Consider the following 24,152-nt stretch of genomic DNA (forward strand, 5'->3'; position numbering starts at 1 on the left):
TGGAACTTACTGTGGGGAATGAAGAGTCAATTGTGTTAATACCTTAAAAAAAAGCAGTGGTCAACAATAACAACCTTGTGTCAAGGTTTATAGCTGTGCATGATCATATCACATGATCGTTTTGTGTCATATGTTGACACACTTATACCTGAATCACTTCCTGTCCTGTTTGTGAATTTATCATCTAAATTGTCAGAGCATGACAGCTATGTGTTTTAGGCATATATCTGGAGCTCCTGACCTACATGTAGGCCGCTTGAGGTTTCATTGCGGAAAGCACTATATTGGTGAGACTGTCCTTCTACAGCACATGTGTCAAACTCGAGGCCCGGGGGCCAAATCGGTGGATTTAATTTCGGCCCGCAGGATAGTTTTTAATTACTATTAGATCTGGCCCGTCGGTATATTGCACTCACACCTTCACTCAATCCTGAGGATTTCCTCAGCTCAGAGCCTGACCCCAAACATTGATGAACTTGCACCCAAGATGAGATGCCAAGTATCTGGCTTGAACTAGCATCACAGAGCAGCACACTGAGATTAATGGATGTTTCCTTCTGCACTTTATTTCTTGAGACAACAGGGCATGTTCGGTTTTTCTTTGAGGGAAATTGTTTTTTTGAAGCTGTTGTTGGCCTGTGGAAAAATGTAATCATAAGAAATGACTCCGGAAAAGCTGCAGATAGAGCCATAAGAAATGAATGCACCTGATTATTTCATGTTTAATGTTGTTTTTATAGGCAATCATTTAAGCTTTGTTAGTTCCAGGTTTAATATGTGCAATAAGTTCATTTCAATATTTGCAATAAACATTGAACCAGTCCGGCCCTCGACTAGTACCCATTTTTTTATTTTGGCCCACGTATTTGAGTTTGACTACCCTGTTCTACAGCTTTATATAGGACTGTACCTAATGTGATTCTTCAACATCAATCCAGCTAATAGTTTTGTCTGTCATATTTACATGGGTAGCAAAGTAGAATGTGTTTCTACCAAATCTGGCCATGTTTCCACTGCAACCACTTAGCTCCGGTCAGACTATGTGAGGCTTTAACAACAAAACATTTTTTCTTTTCTTTCAAAGGTTATATCGTCTCACTTAAAATGTCTTACATGTTATTATTGCCTTTATGCATTCAAAACATTTAGTTATATTTAAATAAATGTATCTCATGTAATGTACTCATTTGCTACTAAAACCATTTCCGTTGCCCCCTTTCAAACAATGTGCATCGGTTACATCTACTAACTGCTGCCCCCTGCTTTTCACTATTGCAAAGACCTCACTTCCTCTTTTGCTGCAGTTAAGTGTGTACATTATTTATACTTCGAGTTTAATGATTAATTTAGGTTTGCTCATAAAGTTCATATTTTTATTTGTGTAAAATATTTCTCATATGAAAGTGAGTGTGATATATATTACCTAAATAAAGTAAATCTGATAAACCCTCTTTCTGGTAAGCTATGAACCTGCCTGGGGCTTCAGCCTACCCATCTTCAAATGCATCTCTGAGTACATAAATATTGTACGTTATACATTATTAATGACCTGTTACTCCTTCTTTCAGACCCTCGTCCTATGAGATCCTAAGATGAAATCACATGACGAGGGGAGCGAGACACAGAAAAGCAATGAATGGGAGAGGACTGCCGGCTCACAATCCTCTCACTTTTGCTGTAGCGCACATTACTACAGCTGCAGTCATAAGGATGAGAGAGGGGATGGAGAGAGGAGGAGGAGAGAGGGGGAGGCAGGGCGGGGCTGCTGAGTGATAGCAGAGTGAGGAAGCTGCTCAACGGACCGCCAAGAAACAGAGGGAGGAGGAGGAGGAAGAGAGAGAGTATTTCCACAGGAGGTGAGCGCCGGCTTCAGAGGAGGTGGGGGGGGGGCTTCCAGACTGGATGGGCCCAGCGATGCCTTGATGGAGTATGGGCCAGGTTTTAGGATTCTCCCACTGCCGTGAGTCTGCTTTTGATCTGCTGTTTCCTTCTGTGTTTCCATGTGGGAGGTATTTTCTATCTCACTCTACCTTTTTTTATATGTAGCCATTGTGTTTCAGCTCAGCATCTTCTCTTGCTAACAGCTGTAAGCATCGTATGTGTTAGCTCAGTCCCCTTCCTGCCTGCTCTCCATTCCTCTCTCCTACGTTTGGTTAACACATGGCTGAATTGATGGATGCAGTGCAGAGGGAGAGGTATTCTGTTGTCCTTGCATCCCTCTGATTTGTAGATGTTTGTGTGGCTGTGTACGAGGAGGCTTTGCAGGCAGGCATCTGAATAATGCATGTTATTTCTCCCCTAAAAGCTTCTGTTGTGTGCTTTTATGTCTGTGTTTTATTTCATATTTTTCCCCCAACAGTCACATGATTTTCAAGTGGTTTTATAAATAATTGCATGTGTTTAAGCAAGTATGCTGCACACTTAGCTCCGCCTGGGTTGATTTATTAGCTAATGTCATGCTGGCTATCTAATGTAGTGAAGGCCGGTACTGCTGCCAGCTTGGCTTTGTAAGAAAATGAGTCTGTATTTACGGTTGTCTATGACATCTTAAATCACATAAAGCAGTTCACTGTTATTAGTCGAAACAAGGTACTGAAATGTTTAGTTTATTTGAATTTCACATGAGTACACATACATTGCAGATTTGCAGAGGTCTATTAATCAGAAGAATGTAATTTAAAAGGTTAACTGCATGTAAAAGCAGTGACAACACATTTCTAACAATCTTTTTCTATGGCATGTTTATGTAAAATTGTGTCTGTGTTTTCTTCCAGAGGAATATGGCTCTGTGGCTTCCACTCCAGACTCAACACCTCCCTGCACCGATGGTATGAGGAACAAAATAATTCTGTCTCACAATGCTAACAAAAATTGAAAATCCCTGCTTCTTGAAGGCTTTTTTCTGAACGTTTTGATCACTGGTACATTTTTGGGGAGGAGAGATGTTTATGCACTTATCAAAGAGAGTTTCATTCACCTCCTTTTCTCCCAGACATCAAATGACACACCTGGCTGCTTTTATCTGACACATCTATTCATTCAAAGCACTATCCTTGTATGCCTCTGGATTACAATACACACTATTATCAGCAGTCTCTACCTGTATAAGCTGTGGTTGGGGTGACCCTATTTTTTCTTTTTCTGTCTCCATTCAGGCGGAAATGACGAGTCTGAGTTGTGCGAACTGCAGACAGCCAGGGACTGGTCTGACGATGAGGAGGGGGAAGATGATGACGAGGGTCTGCTTTCATCCTCGTCCATCTGGGGCACGCCGCGGCAGAACTCCTCCGAGCTGACTTTCTCTTACATCGCCATCGCCGAGGCCGAAGCCGTGGGTGCCTCGCGACACTTCCGACGCCGGTGCGCCTCTCGGGGGAGTCGCACTCCTTTGATCCGCACGGACACCCTGGAAACACTGTTGGACTCCCCAGATGTGGACTGGGACCCTCAAGGTTTCCTCGGGCGAGAGGAAGAAGAGGAGGCCTCAGAGAGGATAGAGCAGGAGAGGGTGGAGCAGCACAGACTAACTGAGACCATTACAGTCCAGCCCATTCCCCAAAGTCTGGAGCCAGAAACTCAGGGGAGGGACGCAGGAATTCAAAGAGAAGAGTCTCCCAGCAGTCAGATTCAGATGGAACAAAGTCCCTCCCTCCTTCAGGGTAAGAAAGAGCAAATGGGTGTCGAGTTGTGCATTATTTTGTCTGCTAACCAAAAGTTTAAGTAGTGGTTTACAATGTTCAAATGTTGGTCCAACAGGTATCGGGTTTGTCTCAGTTAATTCAGAAGGACCTTCCCAGATCTAATGATGATGATTTGACTAATGAAACGTTTTCTAATCTATAATAATATATTCAGATGTATCTTGAAATGCCCAACCTAATTATTTTCAGTCTTTTCAGAGTAACATCATTTATGTGGGTAATTATTTTACTCCACAGTGTGTAGCCAGTAATGCAGACTAACATGCTCCAAGTCTGCTAATTATTTTGGTTCCCACGATGCTATCCAGAAGATGTTGTTAAAGAAAGGTTATAACTGGAAAAAGTGATACATGTTTTACCTCACAGCTAAAATGTTGCAGTCCAAATACTGTGTTTCACAGCTCAAGCTGAGCATGTGCTCATGTGCTGTGATGTCCTCCTGATGGTGACATCATCTTTTGTTTCCCGGCAGCCGCAGCCTCACAGACCCCCGAGTCAGAATCACCCGTCACCAGGGAAACCATTTCAGTCAAGCTGCTCACATCAATGCAACCCAGAGGCCCGGCATCTTCGACGCCAGCTGCCATTGGTCAAAACTCTCAGGAACAGCTGGTCAGCGATCACTGGTTTTCAGCTCTTAACCTATCAGAGGACTTTACCTATCAGAACACTATCATAGCAGGTACAACCCTCACATCTTTAAATAAGCTTACACCTTTATATATCCATGATTAATTCAACTTTAGTTAGAAACATTTATGCATCTGTTAACAACCAAAGAAATGGTAATGGATGATGTTTACTAAGTTTTAGATATCCTATAATTTATTTTATTTAAGAAGTTCCATCCATCCATCTTCTCCCGCTTATCCGTGGTCAGATATTTAAGAAGTTATGGTGCAGATAGTGTAAACACTGTATTTAGTATGTGTTAATGATAAGAATTTTTTTTGTAAAAACAACATTATTTAAATAAATCGAAACACCAGAGATTTGCATATTTCTTCTATAAAACATTATTTGGATGGCTTTTATAAAGTTTCAACTGATGATTTAAAATAACTTGATGAATAGTTAATAGATAGTTAGTAAAGCTTAACACATTGTTAGACAGATAGTACTTTATAAATACTTACTAATTAGTTGCTCTATCTATCTATGCCTATCTTTTATTTTATATTACACAAAGGATATGATAAAATACCATTGAAGCATCACTACAATATGAAAACATTATTCATTATCATTTCATTGTGTAGAAATAGAAATACCTATTAACTTTGGCTGTATTAACTATCAATTTACTGTTTATTAACGATGGTTATTAGAAGTATCATGTTCTCACTGGTCTGACCATCGTCCTCACATGTCTTTGTCTTGGTCTCTGTTGTCGAGCAAGGTCCTCTCTCTTTCACCCGTTAATCAATACTTTAAATATGGGAAATATCAGATTTCGCTTTCAGCATGGACCTTAAATAACAGGCTGACAAAGATAGCCTCCCCCCCCCCCTCCCCGGAAGTCCTGCCTGCTCATTGAGTCTCCATAGTTACCCTCTCTGGGGATTTCAGGAATGTTTCGCTAATTGCGGGGAAAGCATTTTTGGCATTGGTAGACTTTTTAGACAAGCACACCACCATCACTGATGCTATAATTTCCATGTTGATCACACACAAACACACACAGAGTAGGAGACGTGTGTGTGTGTGTGTGTGTGTGTGTGTGTGTGTGTGTGTGTGTGTGTGTGTGTGTGTGTGTGTGTGTGTGTGTGTGTGTGTGTGTGTGTGTGTGTGTGTGTGTGTGTGTGTGTGTGTGTGTGTGTGTGTGTGTGTGTGTGTGTGTGTGTGTGTGTGTGTGTGTGTGTGTGTGTGTGTGTGTGTGTGTGTGTGTGTGTGTGTGTGTGTGTGTGTGTGGCCTAGCATTACTATACTTGTGGGGACCTAAATCTGTTTACACAGTCACGTGTGGGGACTCGCCTCCCTTATGGGGACAAATTGGAGGTCCCCATGAGGGGAATCATTAATTTTAGGGTGAAGACTTGGTTAGGTTTAGGGTAAGGGTTAGGGTTAGGCATGTGTTGGTTATGGTTAAGGTTAGGATAAGTCTCCAGGAAATGCATGTAAGTCAATGTAATGTCCTCTGAAGTGATGTATACATGGTGTGTGTGTGTGTGTGTGTGTGTGTGTGTGTGTGTGTGTGTGTGTGTGTGTGTGTGTGTGTGTGTGTGTGTGTGTGTGTGTGTGTGTGTGTGTGTGTGTGTGTGTGTGTGTGTGTGTGTGTGTGTGTGTGTGTGTGTGTGTGTGTGTGTGTGTGTGTGTGGGACATTGTTTGCACTTACGAGTGTTTGAGACAAAAGAAAAAGCAAGAAAGACAGAGTGCGAGATAAAATCCTGCTCTTAGCTTGGCGGCATTTTAAGTGGATAGTCGAGTAGAGCGCAGTCTTATTTTAGTGGATGTGGGGGGGGGTTCAGGCCGGGCTGATGACAGAGTTTAGGGTGTCCTGAATAAATAGCACACATGCATCTATTGGAGCATCATATCTCTTTTGGTTTTATTACTTGTTGTAGAGGTTGCATAACCTCAGTGTGTTATCTGTCAATTTGAATGTCTCCATCAACATCATATCAAATATCTTTGCATTTTGTAACATTAAACACTTGAAAAGCTTTTAATTTGAAATGATACCCCACCCTACTTATTGGACTTTGCAACGAAATTGTTTATCTGCATACTAATGTCTCAATTTTCTATGCAAACCAATTAAGCGACTAATTATTTCCTGAATCTGCAGATTAAAAGAACCATTTCATTGTCAGCAATTCTCTCTGATTATCAGGATATTTGTTGCCAAGCATTATACAATGAACAAGCTTTATTTCAGGAACATTCAGAACTCTTAAAAAAAGGACAGAACATCAAGCTCCTCATCCATTTATTATCAGTAGTGGTGGCACAGAAAGGTTTGGCCTGGTGACATAACAGAAAATAACCCGGGTTCTCCTGTTTCAGGTGTTAGATGGCACATGAATACCAAACCCAACTCTATATAACTTTGTGTGAGTTCAAAGGAATACCTTCCATTCATTCTGCTTCAGAATCTACCTTTGCATAAAGGAATATGATCTAAGGATTTTGAGAGTTTTGTGTGATTGTGGTGAATCATGTCTTAAGTGTGAAACTCTTGGAGACGCGATGAGAGGTGGGCGGTGCTGCGAACTAGATTATTTTGGGCTGTCAGGCCTTTGGACTGCTGAGCAAGCAGGGGGTGGCCAAAAACAGCTCAGAGGGGAGAGGGGAGCCTAACGGGACATTGAGAGGGACAGAGGGTGTGAGAGGGAACACTGGAGCGGTAACTAAAATGGCCAGTAAAGGTGAGAACATACGATTGATGCAAAAAGAAGATTATTTGAGACACCTATGTAGACCATGTATCTGTTTGCTGCATTGAGCTGCAAATTGATGTGTTTAATTTTTAGAGAGAAGAGGGAAGGCAGTGGAAAGCTACAGAAGTGGAAAGGGGTGGAAACCACTGCTAGGTCTTGGACTGTTAAGCTTTGTGACTTTAGTGTAGAGTTGAGAAGGCGGACTATCAGGGGACTGACGGTGGGAATTGAGTGATTTCTCGCTCCTCTTTGATCATTTTACAAGCAGATTCTCTGGAGACGGCAGCGTCAGTCAGCTAGAGTTGTGTTTGCCTTTTAACTGATGAGCTGTACATATCATGCATGGTAGTGCATGTATAATGAGCCTTGAATTATTCAAAAGAGAGACAGTCATATTAATGTATGTAAAATGTCCTGTTGTGGTATGCTAGTTCATTTTTCCAGCTGGGTTACATTTTTGGCACAAGCAGCACTACAGTATGGAATTTATTGGACGGATGTGATTAAGCTGACAGAAACTGGATCGAATGCAATATATTTTAAGGTTCAAATCAAATGATGTCACACTGAGTTTACATAATGTATACACAAGACATGTGATTTATGATGTTTTTGTTTAAATGGCTGATTTACTGATTGAATTGGTAATTCCTTAATTCAATCACTTCCTCATTGCTCCTTTTTTATAATATGTAACATGCATTATGTGTTGAAGAGAGTGTCCTTGCTGATTTCAGTCATTCGCTGTATTTTCATTTGCTGATATGATAATACAGCTGCACATGAAGTTCACCTGAAGTATATTAATGTTTGCATAGTACAGGTTTAGTTTAGATTAGCTATTAATGGCAATAGAAGTAAGAGGAAGTCTGAAGTGAGGTCCTCTCTAAAAGTACCTAAAGGCTTATTTATCATACCCAGACAATAGCTAATTAGCATATATTATCTTAGCAACGTTTAGCTTAGCTTTCTTTTAGCTTAGCTTTGCTTAGCTTAGCATAGCACAGCTGGCCTTGTTCAGTCCTAAGGGAACAATATATGATATATTATGTTTGATTCATCTGTTCTAAAACCTTTTTGAAAATGACGACTGAAGGAAGTTTCTTCCATATGTCCTTTTTTAAGCGTTGACATTGTTCATTGATTTGATACTCTCTGCATTCCAGTGTTGGTCTATTTCAATTGTTCTTATTTAGTTAGACGCTCTGACACCAATGTGCTGAGCAAACCTGTCTCAGACTGACAGCAGCACAAACAAACCGGTGGACAGGTGTGTTTCAGTGGCATCATGGGTAATATAAATTGTGCTCAGTGATGCTTATGAGTTACCTATCTATTGTCTGTGAACAGGCTTCCCTTTTTTCTAATGCAAAGGCTAAGCAATTCACTGAATGAAAAGCAAAAATAAATATTGAAGGTTAACTCGTTTGGGAATCATGGTCATTTAAAAGGGTTCAAAAGGTGATGTTATGTAAAGAGACACATTTGATGGTTGAAAGACTGTATCAAACAGTATATTCATTTTAATAAAATATCCTTTTGGTATTAATGAAACAAGGAGAATATGGTCATAGCAATAGATACCATTGTTATTACAGTATAAAGATAAAATAGCCACAAATTGAAATTGTCCACTCCTCTAAAGCATGACTCTGTCTCCAAGGCAGCTGTTGCCGGGTGACAGAGAGGGACAGAGAGGGACAGCAGCAGGGTGTGGAAAAGGGGCTGCTGACGGCTGATGTCTGGGGGCAGGTGCTGTGAAAGGCTGCTCTCTTCTCGACCGCTTGCTTCCCTTTTTCATCCGAGGGCTAAATTTAGCCGGAGCAGCAGCTTGACGTGTCCTAGTCGCTGCTCTGAGTGCTGAAAGCTGGAACTGCTCTCTGCTTCATGTCCCCCCTTTCCAACCCTCTTCCTTCTCTTCTCATTTCCTTCCCTACAGTATGTCAGAACCACTGTTTTCCTCTTCCTCTCCCTTTTTCCCAGAAAAATTAAAGACCTTTGTGGGGATAAAAGATGGAGGCTCCAGTCATATTGCTAGAAACCAGCTTGTTTAAGATGTTAAGACATTGGTCTGAGCATTTCTGCGACTTAATTTCTACTGAATCGCTTTTTTATTCATTTAAATGTCCATCCATCTTCTCCCACTTATCCGTGGTCGGGTCGCGGGGGTAGCAGTTCCATTCATTTAAATATAATTATTCAAAAACAAATGTCTGCATATCTGTCCTATAAGTCGTAACAGCCAACTGTAAAAAATAAATGTTTCTACTCAATACTGTTTTATTTCATCATCTTCTACACTGTTCTCCATAAATTAATTAATTATTATTTTTATTCTGGTTTAATCTTTTCCTCCCTCTCCGCTCACCTTGTCTTTCAGTGATGGACGTGATCTACTGGAAGGACACGGAGCGGACAGGCATGATCCTGACAGGGATAGTGGTCGGCCTGCTGTCCTTGTTCCAGCTCAGTGTCATCTCTGTGCTCTCCACTGTCTCACTGGCTGTCATGTGCTTCACCATCTCAGTGCGCATCTACTACCAAGTCCTCTACATCCTCAACTGGGGAGATGGAGCACATCCCTTCAAGTAAGATCATATGCTGTCATGTATTCTTTAAGGACACTGGATGTTTATCCCTCCTATTTTCTACAGCTTTCCTAAAAAAGGAACATGGTCAAAATAGGGATAAGATGCTTGACCCCATTCAGTCACCGTGCATAAATGCTTTCCAAAACAAGCCCCTGAGTCAATTTGGCCACACGCCTTCCACACATATCTATTGTATTTCTTTAAGTAAGCAATTCCCTGCCTTTTGAACTTCACATATAATTGACTGTGCTTCTATCAAATAATGTAATATTTTCTCCAATTATGGTTATTAATAAAAAGCTGGCTCAAGTGCTTTCATTAAATATTGATACACCTTTTTCTATAAAAGGCGACTTTTAAAAATGGCTTTTGACTGCTGGTCACTGACTTGATTTATATTTGGGCTTGAGGGATAGGAGCTAAAGAACTTGTACCACTGTGCCATTAAATATAATGATTTGATGACCAGTACAGGAAGTATCACATTTCTGTTTATTGCCAATACTTCTATCCTCCTCAGCTTCCTTTTTTCGCATCTCATGTCCTCTTCTTGTTTTATCTCAGGTCATATTTGGGCATGGACATCAGCTTCAGTGGAGAGGAGGCCGACCTCTACATGCAGAAAGCCATCGTGTTGGCTATGTCTGCTGTTGAATCTCTGAAGGGACTCTTTTTTGTTAAAAACCTCTTGGAGTCCATCAAGGTGAGCTTTAGCTAGCCAATTAAGTATATTTTCTCTGTGTGTGTGTGTGTGTGTGTGTGTGTGTGTGTGTGTGTGTGTGTGTGTGTGTGTGTGTGTGTGTGTGTGTGTGTGTGTGTGTGTGTGTGTGTGTGTGTGTGTGTGTGTGTGTGTGTGTGTGTGTGTGTGTGTGTGTGTGTGTGTGTGTGTGTGTGTGTGTGTGTGTGTGTGTGTGTGTGTGTGTGTGTGTGTGTGTGAGGACTGTTAAGTTATTCTCTCTTAATGACCTGTCTATAGCTTTGCGTCTCCCTGTCTAGTTAACCTCTCCCCTTCATTAACCCAGTTCCCTCTCTGCATTCTTTAATTTATCTCCATCATCAGTCATCTTCCTCCCTCCATCATCCCTGCACACATCACTGGAGATGACAGCATTGCCATGCCAACCGTCTCTCTCGTTATGCTAGCTCACAGTTGACGACCCAACTTCTAAATTAGGGCAGCATCACTGACGGCAACTGTCAGACGCAAAAAACATATCTTTTGATAATAATGTGGAAAGCAGTTGGTCCCTTTGGAAAAAAAATCCTTTCAAATTATTATTATTAAATTGGTTCTAACAACCAAAAAAGGAAGCAGTCTGCTTTGCTCTTCTCATCTACACTATGTTTTCAGCCTCTGGGTATGTCTCTCTTGCCAGTAGAGCTGAAGCATTATTTTTAATATTTATCAAACCTGCATCAGTATCACCTGTCATCACCCAAAATATGTTACCATAGTTTTTTATAAATATACCTTTTTTACATATTTTTAAACAGTGATATCATGATTTTAGGTTGAATCAAGGCTATAGAATGTAGTGGTCATTGTTCCATCTACAGCTCTTAATGTCGACATGATGAATTCGTCAAACGTAACTAAAAATTGGAAACTAAAGCATCCTCCAAGTTAATGTGATGTCAAACTGCTGCACAAAATACAACTTTTGTATATTGGTAATAATACACACAAGCTCTTCTCTTATATTGCTTTCCATTGGTGTGGAGTATATGTGGAGTATTACAGGACATTGTACATTTAAAGTTTTAATACATGTAAAGAATATTTGCCTAAATCAAGAAGTGCACACATGTCATACACCCATATATATATAATATACTTACACACAGACACAGCAGTGTCATCATATCATCATCAGTATCTTCACACTAATCCACATTGAAGGTCAGTACCAGTGTCAGATTTATGACCAGTGTACTGTATGTTCATTGGTAGAGTGTGTCACGTATCACTGTAAAAATGTTATCTATTTAGTTGCCACTTTTGTAATGGAGATATTTATATAGCTCTTTGAACAGTTCTAAAAAAAGGTACAAATTTGACAATTATTTAAACGTTTTTTTTCAGTTCACAGTGCAAGTGTAAACATTAAGAAAAGTTACATAATAAATGAATGCCACTTTGACAAAGTATTGTACATTTAATATCTGAATTTATTTCAATCATACCTGAAATAATAATGGCATTTCGATAATCAACAGCAGCAGTTTTTGACCAGACAGACTTAAACTATTTGCAGTAAATGTAAATGTCAGTGTAAATGGTTTAGCCTCCTAACCCTCCGAGTGTCAACTCTGACCTGGCCGGTATGTGACCTGGCAGACAGGAGGACGTGCTCAGAGACGCCCGGCATCAGCTGGAGCTTCTTTCCATCTGAGACAGGGGTGTCCCATATCAGGGCAGCGCTGGATCCCTTGCACTGAACCGTGACATGATGAGATATAAGGGGACACACAGAGAGCCATATTTGGAGTCCTGTACTCGTCTCAGACTCTTTCCTTTCTTCAACAGAGAGAACATTTGAAGTGCATTACGTACTATATTATGTACTGTGCAGGTCCCTCGATTAACGAGGCTGTTGTTCAATTACAGGCTGTTTTTAACATTATTCAGGCTCAGCTCTCTGAGCTTAAGCTTCTTTTAAATGTGGATAAAACCAAGGTAATGCTCTTTTCTAAAGCTAAAGCTAAAAATACACCGGAGACTGCTTTGGATATTGTAACTACGCAAGGAATACAACTTGAAGTGGTTACCTGTTACAAATACTTGCTTGATTATTGTCTCACTTTTAAATGTCATGTAAATAACCTGCTTAAAAAGCTGAGGGTTAGGCTAGGTTTCTTTTACAGAAATAAGTCCTGTTTCTCGCTTGAGGCCAGGAAAAGGCTAGTCACTGTGACCTTTTTACCTGTGCTGGACTATGGTGATTTGTTATATATGAATGCACCTGCCAATTACCTGAGCAAGTTAGATGCTGCGTATCACAGTGCACTGAGATTTTTGACAAATTGTAAAGCACTTACGCATCACTGTACCCTGTATACCAAGGCGGTTATGCCATCACTTACTGTACGGAGGCTCAGTCACTGGTACATTTTCATTTACAAAGCCATGTTGGATAAACTACCATCTTATATCTGCTCCCTGATCTCTCTGCGAATTGAAAGTACTTATTGCCTGAGATCGCATGCTGTGGTTTTATTAAATGTGCCAAGTGCTAGGACTGTCTTAGGGAAGAAAGCTTTTAGATGTGCAGCTCCACTAACATGGAACAGTCTGCAAAAAGAATGGAAAATTACCAAGCTAGTACCACTACATGTTTTTAAAGCTCGGTTGGATGCTACAAAATCAGATGCTGTTGGTACCTGTACATGTGGTTAAATATGTAAATTGTAATCCCTGTACATTTTGCTGTATTATGTCCTTTTGTTGTTCTGTTGTTTATGTTTTTATGTCTTCTTGTGGAACCTACTGCTGCAGGTCTCCCTTGAAAAAGAGATCATTGATCTCAATGGGATTTTACCTGGATAAATAAAGGTTTTGAATTGAATTATGCCATATTGCAGCGTGATTTACTTCTTTCTGCAGACATCTTTGATGGGAGTTAAACTAACTGAGTAACTGCTCTTTCTCTTTGTCTTAGTTGCTGGTTCTGGTGTACCTTGTGACATACCTGGGAGAGCTGTCCAATGGCCTTACTCTGCTCATCATCAGTAAGAGATCTCACTACTGGAAATGTTGAATCTATTAAAATATAACTGTCTGATTTGATGTCAACTTATCTACTTTTCTCTGTTTTTCTGCAGGTGTAATCGCTGTCTTTTCTTTGCCACTTTTCTACAGACAACGCCAGGTAATAACCCTCTCAATTGGCCCCTTGTACTGTCATTTTAACTGGTCCTTTATTTTCATATTCATTTAAATAACTTAAACACTTCTGTTATTTAATAGGAGCAGGTGGACAACGTCGTTGCACAAATCCAGGGCAAAATTGACAACTTTAAGGACACGTGAGTATAGCTCCATCTTCTGGTGCAATATTGCCACCAACACTGATATTTTGCTACTGAGTCAGTTTAGTGGTCTGTTGTAGTATCCACACTTGATGTTATTTACTGTATGTTTTCCGGATACTGCTAGAGTCAACTTAACGGTTTAAAACAAAACGGTTGTCTTTGTGTATATCACAGGGACATGTTTGATTAATGAGAACATCCTGTCACTCAGACAAGCTCATTGGAGCGCAGATGATCTGTTGGGTTTAATTTAATTTCCATAAAATGTACAATCAACCAGTGTCAACAATTGTGCATTACAATTACAGTCAGATCGGAGAAATAATACATTGATTACTATAACAACAATTAAGCCATTCAATTTATATAACATATAATATATATATACAATACATAAGACAAACATGATGAGGTTTGCAGCAGGGTTATCATACATGTGCATCAAGTGATGGTTAAGTGTACTTTTGGGCCTTTGTACCAAATTAATGTGTAAGAATTGAAAACTGCAATGTTGGAAGGACAGGCCCCCAGTAACTATTTTCTATTTCTCTCTCTCACAGTCTTTGTAGAATTGCCCATGGTGGTGGCCCTCCTCCTGACTCAACTCCTGGTGGCGCCAAACTCAAATCCCAGTAAACACTGATGGACAAGAACTTAAGGAAAAGCTCCCAGAGATACAGGATGTCACTCAGATGTCTTACCCCGCAGTCTGTGCTCAGAGCTCCAGAGATCGGAGCTCCAGAGACTGGGGAGGGGAGGCTACTTAAACGGACAATGATGAGGATCACGCATGGTACTTTATACTCTAGCTGTATCTAATTTATGGGGTTGGAGGTTGGGGTCGGGGTTAACACGTAATCAAGGTGTATGAATCTTGAATGGGACTCTTGCTGGTGACGTCGGAGATGAAAAGATTCAATGACACAGCTTGATGTATGTGACCATCGTTGGAAATATTCACTGTTTTTAATATGTTAAAAATGACTCAAGAAGTGTCTTAGATGGTTGAGAGCTGTAGTCCAACTGAGGTACAATGACCAGGAATGGAAAGTTCCCACATCAGCAGCTACTCACCTCAGAAAAAGGGAAGTTGTTTGAAAAGGTGAAAAACAGGGGTCATCATTATTCATGGCAGCATAAAACTGGCAATTAAAGATGCATGTGTCAGCACATGAACTTGTTCTGAATGCATAATCATTTTCATGACTGTTACTCTATGTTGGTGTGTGTGTGTGTGTGTGTGTGTGTGTGTGTGTGTGTGTGTGTGTGTGTGTGTGTGTGTGTGTGTGTGTGTGTGTGTGTGTGTGTGTGTGTGTGTGTGTGTGTGTGTGTGTGTGTGTGGTGTGTGTGTGTGTGTGTGTGTGTGTGTGTGTGTGTGTGTGTGTGTGTGTGTGTGTGTGTGTGTGTGTGTGTGTGTGTGTGTGTGTGTGTGTGTGTGTGATTCCTGACCTACAGCTTAGTGAAATGAAAATGCTACCTACACGCAATTAAAGTCACATTTCTTCTTTATTTTTCAATACTTTCTGTTTCTTTTCACCCACATAGGCATTTACTTTATTCACGTCATTCATTTGAGTTGTATTTTTTTCAGCTCACACCACTGAACATTTGTAACATAATATTTAGAGAAATAGAATCTTCTGCTACACGTTTAATAATTAAGATGTATCATAAATGGAAGGAAATGGCCTGACAGGACTTCATTTTAGGATCACATGATACAAAATGCAAGTATTTCAGATAGAAATCTTCTCTGAACTCATAATGTAATTATTTGAAGCCTTTTGAAGTAATGTGGGAGTGAAATACAGCAGGTGCCTTGTAACAGCAGGTCATAGTGCATGATCTGTTTCAAAGTACTTCAAACTTCTGACAACCGCTTACAGCGACTCCGCCTCCCACAACAAACCACTTCACCTGACCATTGCCTTCCGGAGAATGGTGTTTTGTACATGTACTGTACAATACTTGTGTAATGTGCACCATGACAAGGTATCTTACTGTATACAGAATTGTAAGTAGATCCGTTTTAGGAATAATACAATTATTCAGGATACTCTGCAGCTTCACATTTTCCTTTAGCAGTTGCATTTAAACCTCATACCAAAATGTGTTTGTTGTTATGTACAGTGAACACGTGTTAACAGACATGATCAGCTAAACCTAAACATGAACACTTGTTAGCCTTAGACATTTGCTGCTTAGTAGCTTCCTGCAGCAGTTTTCTGTAATAATACAAAATGAGATCAATCGTCTTGGATTTCTTCTGAAAAGAACACTCAAATTGTAGGCACTGACTTCCTTATCTATTTCACAGCCTGGCATTAATTAAGAAAATGTTAATTTAATGAGTTATTTCTTGTCAAGCTTAATTAAAAAAGATATGTAGCTTGACAAGACTCACTTAGTCTCAACCACATAATTAACTTTTTTGATTTTGCTGAGTGGATGGGAGATAAATCCAAACAGGAAAGCATCTTCTGAACAGACAGAATCAGCCATAACATCCATTCTAGTAGTATACGGATTATTTTGTATTCCTGAATACAACTAGAGTTTTAATCTTGGTTTCAGTATGTATTTTATTCGATGTTAGAGAAGGGGACATACAGCTCATAAAGATATTATACTATCTAATCAAAATGACTTACTTTATGTATGATCTTTATATGTATAGCTTCAGATAATTTTGGGTGACCAGAAACTACACTCCAGTAGGTGCAGGAATATGGGCCTACGACAGTAAATGCTAAATTGTGTTGCAGCTTATTGTATGTTACTGGTCCACGGTTTCTTAATGAATGTTAATCTTATAGACACATGTCATTTAAAGTTAGGGTTTTACATATGCACTTGTTTAAAAAGGGTCACTTTGGGCCTCTTAATTTGCTTGCCCTGTAAATATTCAGGCATGGTAGTTTCTGTTTCTGTCTCTTTCACACAACCACAAGGAGGCGACAAAAGTCAGGATATTACTTGTTTTTCAAGTGTCCAGTGGGTCTGACAGCTTGCGAAAACTGGAGGACTCCAGCCACTGGACAGTTTTAAAAACTACCCAATCAGAGAAAGAGTTACATTTGAATTTCTCCATTCCTTATACAAGGATGATTTGATTGAGTTGTGTTTTGGTTTTTTATCTTCTCCACTACATTTAGTTTGTATCCACTGGCTGAAATAAAGTAGGTCAGGTCAGGTGATAGATCTGAGTAGGTTTTATATTTCAGTACTTTATGTGTCATGTTCATAACGGACATGGCTGTCCTCCTTACAGTGGTAGTGACAAGTCTGGACTTGTCTGCCCAGTTTCAAACTCAATGAGCTCATGGCAACATAGTAAGTTGGCTAAAAATAATGACACAATCGGTTGTGATGTGGACTATAGATTGCCTTGTTAAAATAATATAAATTAAAGAATCACACCTTAAACAATTTGATATAAATGACAATTCATCAAAGAGTCTAGTAAGCATATGTTTTTTTTAGAATAAACTTCTTTAATACAGACTTCTCAAACGGTCTGTTCAGCCCCCTGTTGGGAGGTAAAGAGGGTGGGTTTAGTCAAGACCCGCCCTCTCATTGTAAACGGCTCGGTCCCAGGCTTCAGTCCTGATGCAGATATGCCACTGTGGAGTTGGTCGCGCGCAGAACAGGAGCAGAGGTGTTACGCACGAGTCCATCTCGAGACTATAAACCTATGATAAACTCTTGTTAAGGAAGGGATTCTGTTCTCATGGTGGGTCCTTCATCTGCCCGTCGAAGAGCGCGGTGAAGTGCTGGCTGTTTTGATGTCACCTCCAACAATGGATTACGGACGGACCATGGCCCCTCCGGTACCCCCCCACAACCCCAACCAGAGCCGGCCAGGGGGGGAGCGGCTGCTGAAGTGCGTCCTGCTCGGAGACGGAGCTGTGGGCAAAACCAGTCTGGTGGTCAGCTACACAACGAATGGCTACCCAACCAGATACGTCCCTACTGCATTTGATGACTTCTCAGGTAAAAATGACTTTACAGCATGGTGTATGCATTAAGCCTTCACAAGTGAGAACCAATCAATATAAACACATACTCTGCGAGATAGACTGTGCATTGGTATTTGAGCCTATTGCCAGTTATGATGATGAATTAAAGATATTGTTTTCCACTTAAGAAGTTAGTCGGCTAGTTTCCACCTGCCTGACTATCACTCAATTTCACCAGCTTTGCCTGTTTTGAGAGCACCCTTTCATTCTGCCATTCACCCTTTTTTTTCTATTTTTATGATAGATGATTTTTTTCTTTATCTAACTTTCCTCTTTGTTAATGCACGTTAGTTATCCTCCCTGAGATTGCCAGTTTTACATTTGCCATGGTTCAACTTTCCAAGCTGTCTAACTTGTCCCAGCAGGCTTTGTTTACTGCAAACTGAGTGGAAATATCACAATTTTCCAAAGGGGAAACTTAAACTGATCAGTGTTGGCATTACACACACCTGTGACCTCTTGATAACCTTCATGATAACATTCTCAGAACGTCACTCCTGAGCTTTTCTTCAGAAACTCTGAACACCTTACACTGTGGATGAAGTTGTCACTCCTACATATAATAATCAGAAAGTAGGCATATTGATAACTGCACAATCACACATTTAGATGTAAGGAATTCATACTTGTGTCCTGTAACCATAACTGTTAGTTTATATAAATGTTGCTATTAATCACTGACATATTACACTGACGAACTGTAAAACTGACAACTTGGCCAACACACACCCTTTAAAACCCTTGTTGAGAACACACACCGCCCTCAGACGAGCACTGGCTCAACCCTCCCGTACTGGACAGAGAGCGTCTCCGGCTCAGGGGTTTTGGATTGCACAACTCTGCCTATTGTTGTCAGCCTTGACCTGTGAGCCCTTTGCTCCATACTGGAATAGGCACATCTGTTGCAGTGGCTCAGAGGCAGAGATTGTTTTTCGCCTAGGCCTGACAGAGAGTGATTGTGCAGTTGGGGCCCTTAATGGTGATGTCATTTCTTGGTGACCTGGAATCAGAGCGTCCTCTTGAAAGCTGACTTCTGAGCAGTTACGCAATGCCACAGGTGGCGGAGCGAGAGGCTGCAATAGGGGACGATAAGAGGGAGTTTTAGTCCAAAAAATCAAAGGAGTATCATATGTCAGGGATTATAAAAATGATTACACAATGGCGGCTCCCTCTCACTTTCCTTTCTTTCTGTCCTCCTGCTCTTTCTCCTTGCCTTTGTAATGCTACCATGCCTGTCCTACTACACGAATCGTTCTAGCAAACTCTTTGATCAGGTGGTATGACCGACTATACACTCCAGGCGTATTGTAAATGTTTCCATGTGCCTGCTGCTTTGCATTGTGCTCACTCCTCTGACAATAATAAATGGGCCTATAATGAAACTTTAAAATGACTCATCCACTTTTCCAATCTGGAAATAAGGCCTAATAGAAGAGAGTCCCTGAACAAACCCCCTATTAGTGGACCTTGGAATGGCCTATCAAAACACAGCAGAGAACAAAGCTCACTGAGTGGGTCCGAGCGACAGTAAAGTGTTATGGTCTCAAGAGTAACTGGCAGGGTGGGTGGGCGAGACAGTCTGTGAGCGGGAAACGCAGAGCAGGGGGTCTTTGTATTCTCAACTGGCAGGTTTTGTTTATTCCAAAGAATATTCTGGTGTGTGTGTGTGTGGTGCCTCACTGAAAAAAAGTAATGATGACAGCTGTGACTTATTATCTCTGTCTGTTTCTATGTCAACAGCTGTGGTACAGGTGGATGGAAACCCAGTGAGACTACAGTTATGTGACACTGCAGGACAGGTGAGTTTTGTTCAAACACATACATTACATATTTGGCACCCTGTCCATATCACAATGTAGCCTATGCCTCTCAATCTGTCAGGTTTTAGCCATAGCGTGGCTCTTCATGGCCATATATCTGCAAAATGACTGACACTTCTTTCAGCATCATCTGAACTTTGTGTTTAGTGCTGATCAGTAAATGTTTAAAGCATATTTCCATCAGCTAATCACCTTTTTCTAGCTTCTCACATGGAAGGATTTTTTTTAGCTTTTCATTTTTTTATATTATTTTTGTGGGGCTGCTGGTCCTATAAAATAAGCCATTTTACTATCACATCTTAAGCATTTATCTGTTTAAGCGTTTTTATAGTATTCTTTGACTGAATAATTAAATAGTTGACTTAAGTATTTAGCACGTAGTCTTTACATCACATGGGCCTCTCGCCTGCTACTTCAGGTAACTCTTCTGTATAGAAAATGGCTACATTCCTAAGCTCTGATGTCAATCTTCATCTAGAATGAAAATAACACCTCAATAGATAGGTATCCTGTATCTTATCGTGGTGCATTGACAGGGTGATGAAGGAGAGGGAAAAGCCTGAAGGTAGATGGGAGGTATTAATGGATAAAAAATAAAGTTAAACAACTCTCTGCTTTAAGGACATGGTGGTACAGTGAGCTTGCCAGGCAAAAGTTATTGGCTCATTATGATGTTGGTACTCAAGCGCAATCTTTGAAGGAACAGCTTGTGAAAGAGTGTGTTTTTTTCCCCTGGAGCATGGGTGGTTGTTTCATAATCCAACCAAAAGAACCCTGCCCTGGGAGCAGCATATTTGACATTCACAAATGCTGTAAGGGCACTGCCAGTTCAACACACAATCACCTGCGCTGTAAAGTGGAACGAGGCATTTGAACAAGCCCCTAGTGCGTCTAAAATCTAACTGCATGTTGAAAGCTGCAACCAGTGTAAAAACGGCACACATGCAGAAAGACGCACACATGCAGATAAGCTTGGGCAAATATGGGATGATAAGTCGGCAAACTGTAACTGTATTTTTGCCATTTCATAAGAGGAGAGCTTGTGCCAAAAAACATCAACAGAGGAATAACAGAGAGAGAGAGAGAGAGAGACACAGAGACTCATACAGAGATAGCCCAGACAGAAAGACAGAAACAGTCGAGAGGAAAATGATAACAGCTGCTGCCAAAGCTGATAAACAGAGCTGCTCTTTGCTCGGAGATGTTGATGTCTGTATGTTCTGTAGATGGACGTCATCAGATTGGAAAGTACAGCCAAAGTCTTTTGCGGGAAGTTGATACGTTTCAACTGCATTTCGTTAAGCTTCGCATTCGGACTGTTTACTGATTGTTTGTAAGGATATTGAGGTTGTGTGTGTGAAAATCCGGAGGTGACACAGAGCCTTCTTTAGGTAAAGAGGGATTAGTTGAAAGAGGAATTGACGTGAGCTGAAAAGGAGAGGGTTAAAGGGAAAGAAGGAGAGGTTTGTGTCGAGTTTCTGCCAAACTTAATCTGTGTACTCAAGGGTGTGGGAGGCCCTTGTTAGTCAAAGCTGCGTGGCTCCAGAGTGTTAATTTAACAGATTCAGTCTCGTTGACATAAATGAGGGGGCAGGGCTTGTGTATGCTATGTATTAGCACAATATAAACACAAAATAGTCAGTTTATTTAATTGATATTGGCACAATTGCCTTTCATGTGATGCTTTTCGTACTGAAAAGTATTGACCAGTAAAGGTGTGTGTGTGTGTGTGTGTGTGTGTGTGTGTGTGTGTGTGTGTGTGTGTGTGTGTGTGTGTGTGTGTGTGTGTGTGTGTGTGTGTGTGTGTGTGTGTGTGTGTGTGTGTGTGTGTGTGTGTGTGTGTGTGTGTGTGTGTGTGTGTGTGTGTGTGTGTGTGTGTGTGTGTGTGTGTGTGTGTGTGTGTGTGTGTGTGTGTGTGTGTGTGTGTGTGTGTGTGTGTGTGTGTGTGTGTGTGTGTGTGTGTGTGTGTGTGTGTGTGTGTGTGTGTGTGTGTGTGAAGACGGGAATGGAAATGAGTCATCACACAGTATTTATTCACAGCTAAACGTTGATATTCAGTGGCCTGACATCACCACATTGCTAAATATTTATTTCTCTCTTCAATAGGATGAGTTTGACAAACTCCGCCACTTCTGCTACAGCCGGACAGACGCCCTGCTGCTCTGCTTCAGTGTGGTCAGCCCGGCGTCCTTTCAAAACGTCTGGGAGAAGTGGGTCCCCGAAATACGGCGCCGCTGCCCCCTCACACCCGTTCTTCTCGTCGGCACACAGTGCGACCTGCGGCAGGACGTCAAAGTGCTGATCGAGCTGTCCAGGCGGAGGGAGATGCCCGTGCTGGAGGAAGACGCCAGGGCACTGTCGGAAAAAATTGGGGCTGTAACGTACATTGAGTGCTCAGCGCTGACACAAAAGAATCTGAAGGAGGTGTTTGATGCGGCCATCGCTGTCGGGCTGAGGCAGTCTGACAGGAGAGTGAGGAGGGAGAGGAAGGTCCGCAGCACGGCCGATAAGATGAAGATGCTTTCCAAGTCCTGGTGGAAGAAGTATGTCTGTGTCCAGTAGGGAGACGCTTCCTGTGACTCATGATAAAGCTGCTGACTTATTGGAGGGGACTGAGATTGATGCAAGGACGTTTTTTATGTTCACCTGGACGTCTTCACAGCTTGTTGGTGGATTGACTTTTATTCAATGGAGCAATAGCTCAACAGAGAGCTGTAAAGTCGTTGCAGGAAACATCCTGTTGTTGATGCCTAAAAGACAGATGGCTGTCTGCTACCCAGAGCCCGTCTGAACTGTTAAATATGACTGTGACCAGCATTCAACCAAAAATAATGGAGCTAATAAAGTTTTATGGCACATGAACTCTATATCATACTGGATGTGTCCAAAGGAAACGTGAGCTGACTTGGAGGGGAGGTGTCCAGACAGTGATGCTATGTACTAAAAGTATACTACTCGTATGAGTCTGATTCGATGCCCAAACGATGATATAATGATATATAATTGTCTATGTTCTACACTGTAATGCCTCCCCTAACACATGATTTATTTCACTGAACTCAGAACATGAAGTTAATGTAAACTAGCTTTAATCCCAAATCAAAGATTCCATAATTATACTGTTGAGAGCCAAAGCCACTCCAGCACCTTGCTTCCTAAATTAAGGAGCAACTTCAGTTTGTGAAGAGTCACATGTGTAACTGATCCTGTTTATTTTTACTCATTTTCTTTTGGAATACAACCAAATTGTAAATTACTTTTGAATCTATGAGTTTCTTTGGGATTGTTGGTGTCCAGTTCAACATAAACTACAAGTTAATGTAGGGATTTCTCTTCACCAGCTTGTGTCTGTGCCACATTTGGAATTGTTACTAAAGCAGTCACACTGTTCGTCGACAACACAGTTGGAGACGCTCTACACCTGATCATGTCTGATACAGTAGATTCAAGCACCACACAGTATGAATAAACCCAATGTATATTGATTTATGCAATAACGCCTGTAGTGCTAAAATAAAAAAGTGTTAGTTTTTATAACTTTACCGTTACAAGTTTGCAGCAATAAGTTGGCTGGTGCCACTACATTGCACTTCTAAAACACATCACTGAAGTCTCGCCATGCAATGGCCTGTGGAGCAGTGGTGTACATTAGACAGAGAGCAGCACATGCACATGTGGTGCTTGAGATGTAGGATTACAGTGTCACTGAAACAGTGGCTGATCTGCATTTTCCCTGTACTACCCACCCGTTTGGATGATCACAGGGTCTTTCTTTGTCATTGCAGACAGGGCCTTAAACAGATCATTATAATTCTTTCTCAGCCAGCATATTGGAGCTCTCTACTCTTTTGAAATTATACAGTAAATGAGGTGAAATCACCAAAGAGACTGATTATATGTTTGCTTCTTATTTTTCAGAAGCCTGTCATTCAGCTCTGTCTATTTATCTGTTCCTTCTGGGCCAATAACTGATCAGCAGATGTTTGAAATATTGTATGTCATTATGTATGTTACATAGTACTCATTTATGATGTTTGTAATGTCATCAGGATAAATCTGTGTGTACATAAGTGAGTCAGTCACGGCTGTGCTGTCCATCTCTCAATGGTACTTAACAGAATGAGTGTTCAGTTGATGTCTGCATTTTGGCATGAGAGCAGTTTGTTGAGCTGTATGAGCAGAACAAAATAAAATGTGAAATATTTAACCTGTTTTCACTATTGACTCTTCTATGGAGATGTTATCTCCACTGGTACACTCAAGAGAAAATGACCTGATGATGTGTCTGGAGCAGTGTTTGTTGAACTCTCTGGGGTCAAAGGTTATACAGTCATCAATAGGTGTTGAGACAGATTTCATGTTCTTTGTTTTTCAGTAAGACATTGCATTACAGAACATTACCTAAAAGGGAAGATGGACCTCGAACCCTAAATACAGATTTTCCCAACTATAATCGAGTTTAGTTAACTTTTGCAAAAAGTGTAACTGAAGTCTTAAAAAACACTTTCCACTGAAGACAAAAGTATCCAATGGAAAAAGTAATTGTCAATAAAAAATGCATAAGTACAATGTGACATCCCATTTTCACCTTTTTTAAACTTATTTTTG

General features: G+C 40.8%; 2 protein-coding genes across 5 annotated transcripts; both read left to right on the forward strand.

Moving 5' to 3' along the window:
* Nucleotides 1–1,850: 1,850 nt before the first annotated feature.
* Nucleotides 1,851–14,892, forward strand: rtn2a (reticulon 2a). Of its 4 annotated transcripts, none has more exons than XM_034096699.2 (10): nt 1,851–1,960; nt 2,775–2,828; nt 3,156–3,659; nt 4,174–4,383; nt 9,463–9,670; nt 10,238–10,376; nt 13,333–13,402; nt 13,496–13,542; nt 13,641–13,699; nt 14,266–14,892. In XM_034096699.2, the coding sequence occupies exons 1-10, from the start codon at nt 1,930–1,932 to the stop codon at nt 14,339–14,341; spliced, it is 1,398 nt and encodes a 465-aa protein (XP_033952590.1). In that variant the 5' UTR covers nt 1,851–1,929; the 3' UTR covers nt 14,342–14,892. The 4 variants fall into 4 exon arrangements, with proteins under 4 accessions (XP_033952590.1, XP_033952591.1, XP_033952592.1 ...); XM_034096700.1 differs by lacking the exon at nt 1,851–1,960 and adding an exon at nt 2,162–2,195; XM_034096701.2 differs by lacking the exons at nt 1,851–1,960; nt 2,775–2,828; nt 3,156–3,659; nt 4,174–4,383 and adding an exon at nt 6,951–7,070.
* A 1,983-nt stretch (nt 14,893–16,875) lies between these two features.
* Nucleotides 16,876–23,751, forward strand: rhoub (ras homolog family member Ub). The gene is made up of 3 exons (XM_034097153.2): nt 16,876–17,698; nt 19,465–19,523; nt 21,651–23,751. Exons 1-3 carry the CDS (start codon nt 17,491–17,493, stop codon nt 22,104–22,106), a joined length of 723 nt encoding a protein of 240 aa, XP_033953044.1. The 5' UTR covers nt 16,876–17,490; the 3' UTR covers nt 22,107–23,751.
* The last annotated feature ends 401 nt before the right edge of the window (nt 23,752–24,152 follow it).

Source organism: Pseudochaenichthys georgianus, chromosome 13 (genome assembly GCF_902827115.2).
Source record: "Pseudochaenichthys georgianus chromosome 13, fPseGeo1.2, whole genome shotgun sequence".
NCBI lineage: Eukaryota > Metazoa > Chordata > Actinopteri > Perciformes > Channichthyidae > Pseudochaenichthys > Pseudochaenichthys georgianus.

Bases quoted from the DNA above. Each gene is read 5' to 3' on its own strand.
- rtn2a (XM_034096699.2), top strand. From the start codon at position 1,930: ATGGGCCAGGTTTTAGGATTCTCCCACTGCC. The intron at 2,829-3,155 runs GTATGAGGAACA...GTCTCCATTCAG, and splicing joins AACACCTCCCTGCACCGATG to GCGGAAATGACGAGTCTGAG. The intron at 13,403-13,495 runs GTAAGAGATCTC...GTTTTTCTGCAG, and splicing joins CCTTACTCTGCTCATCATCA to GTGTAATCGCTGTCTTTTCT.
- rhoub (XM_034097153.2), top strand. From the start codon at position 17,491: ATGTCACCTCCAACAATGGATTACGGACGGACCATGGCCCCTCCGGTA. The intron at 17,699-19,464 runs GTAAAAATGACT...CTATGTCAACAG, and splicing joins TGCATTTGATGACTTCTCAG to CTGTGGTACAGGTGGATGGA. The intron at 19,524-21,650 runs GTGAGTTTTGTT...TCTCTTCAATAG, and splicing joins TATGTGACACTGCAGGACAG to GATGAGTTTGACAAACTCCG.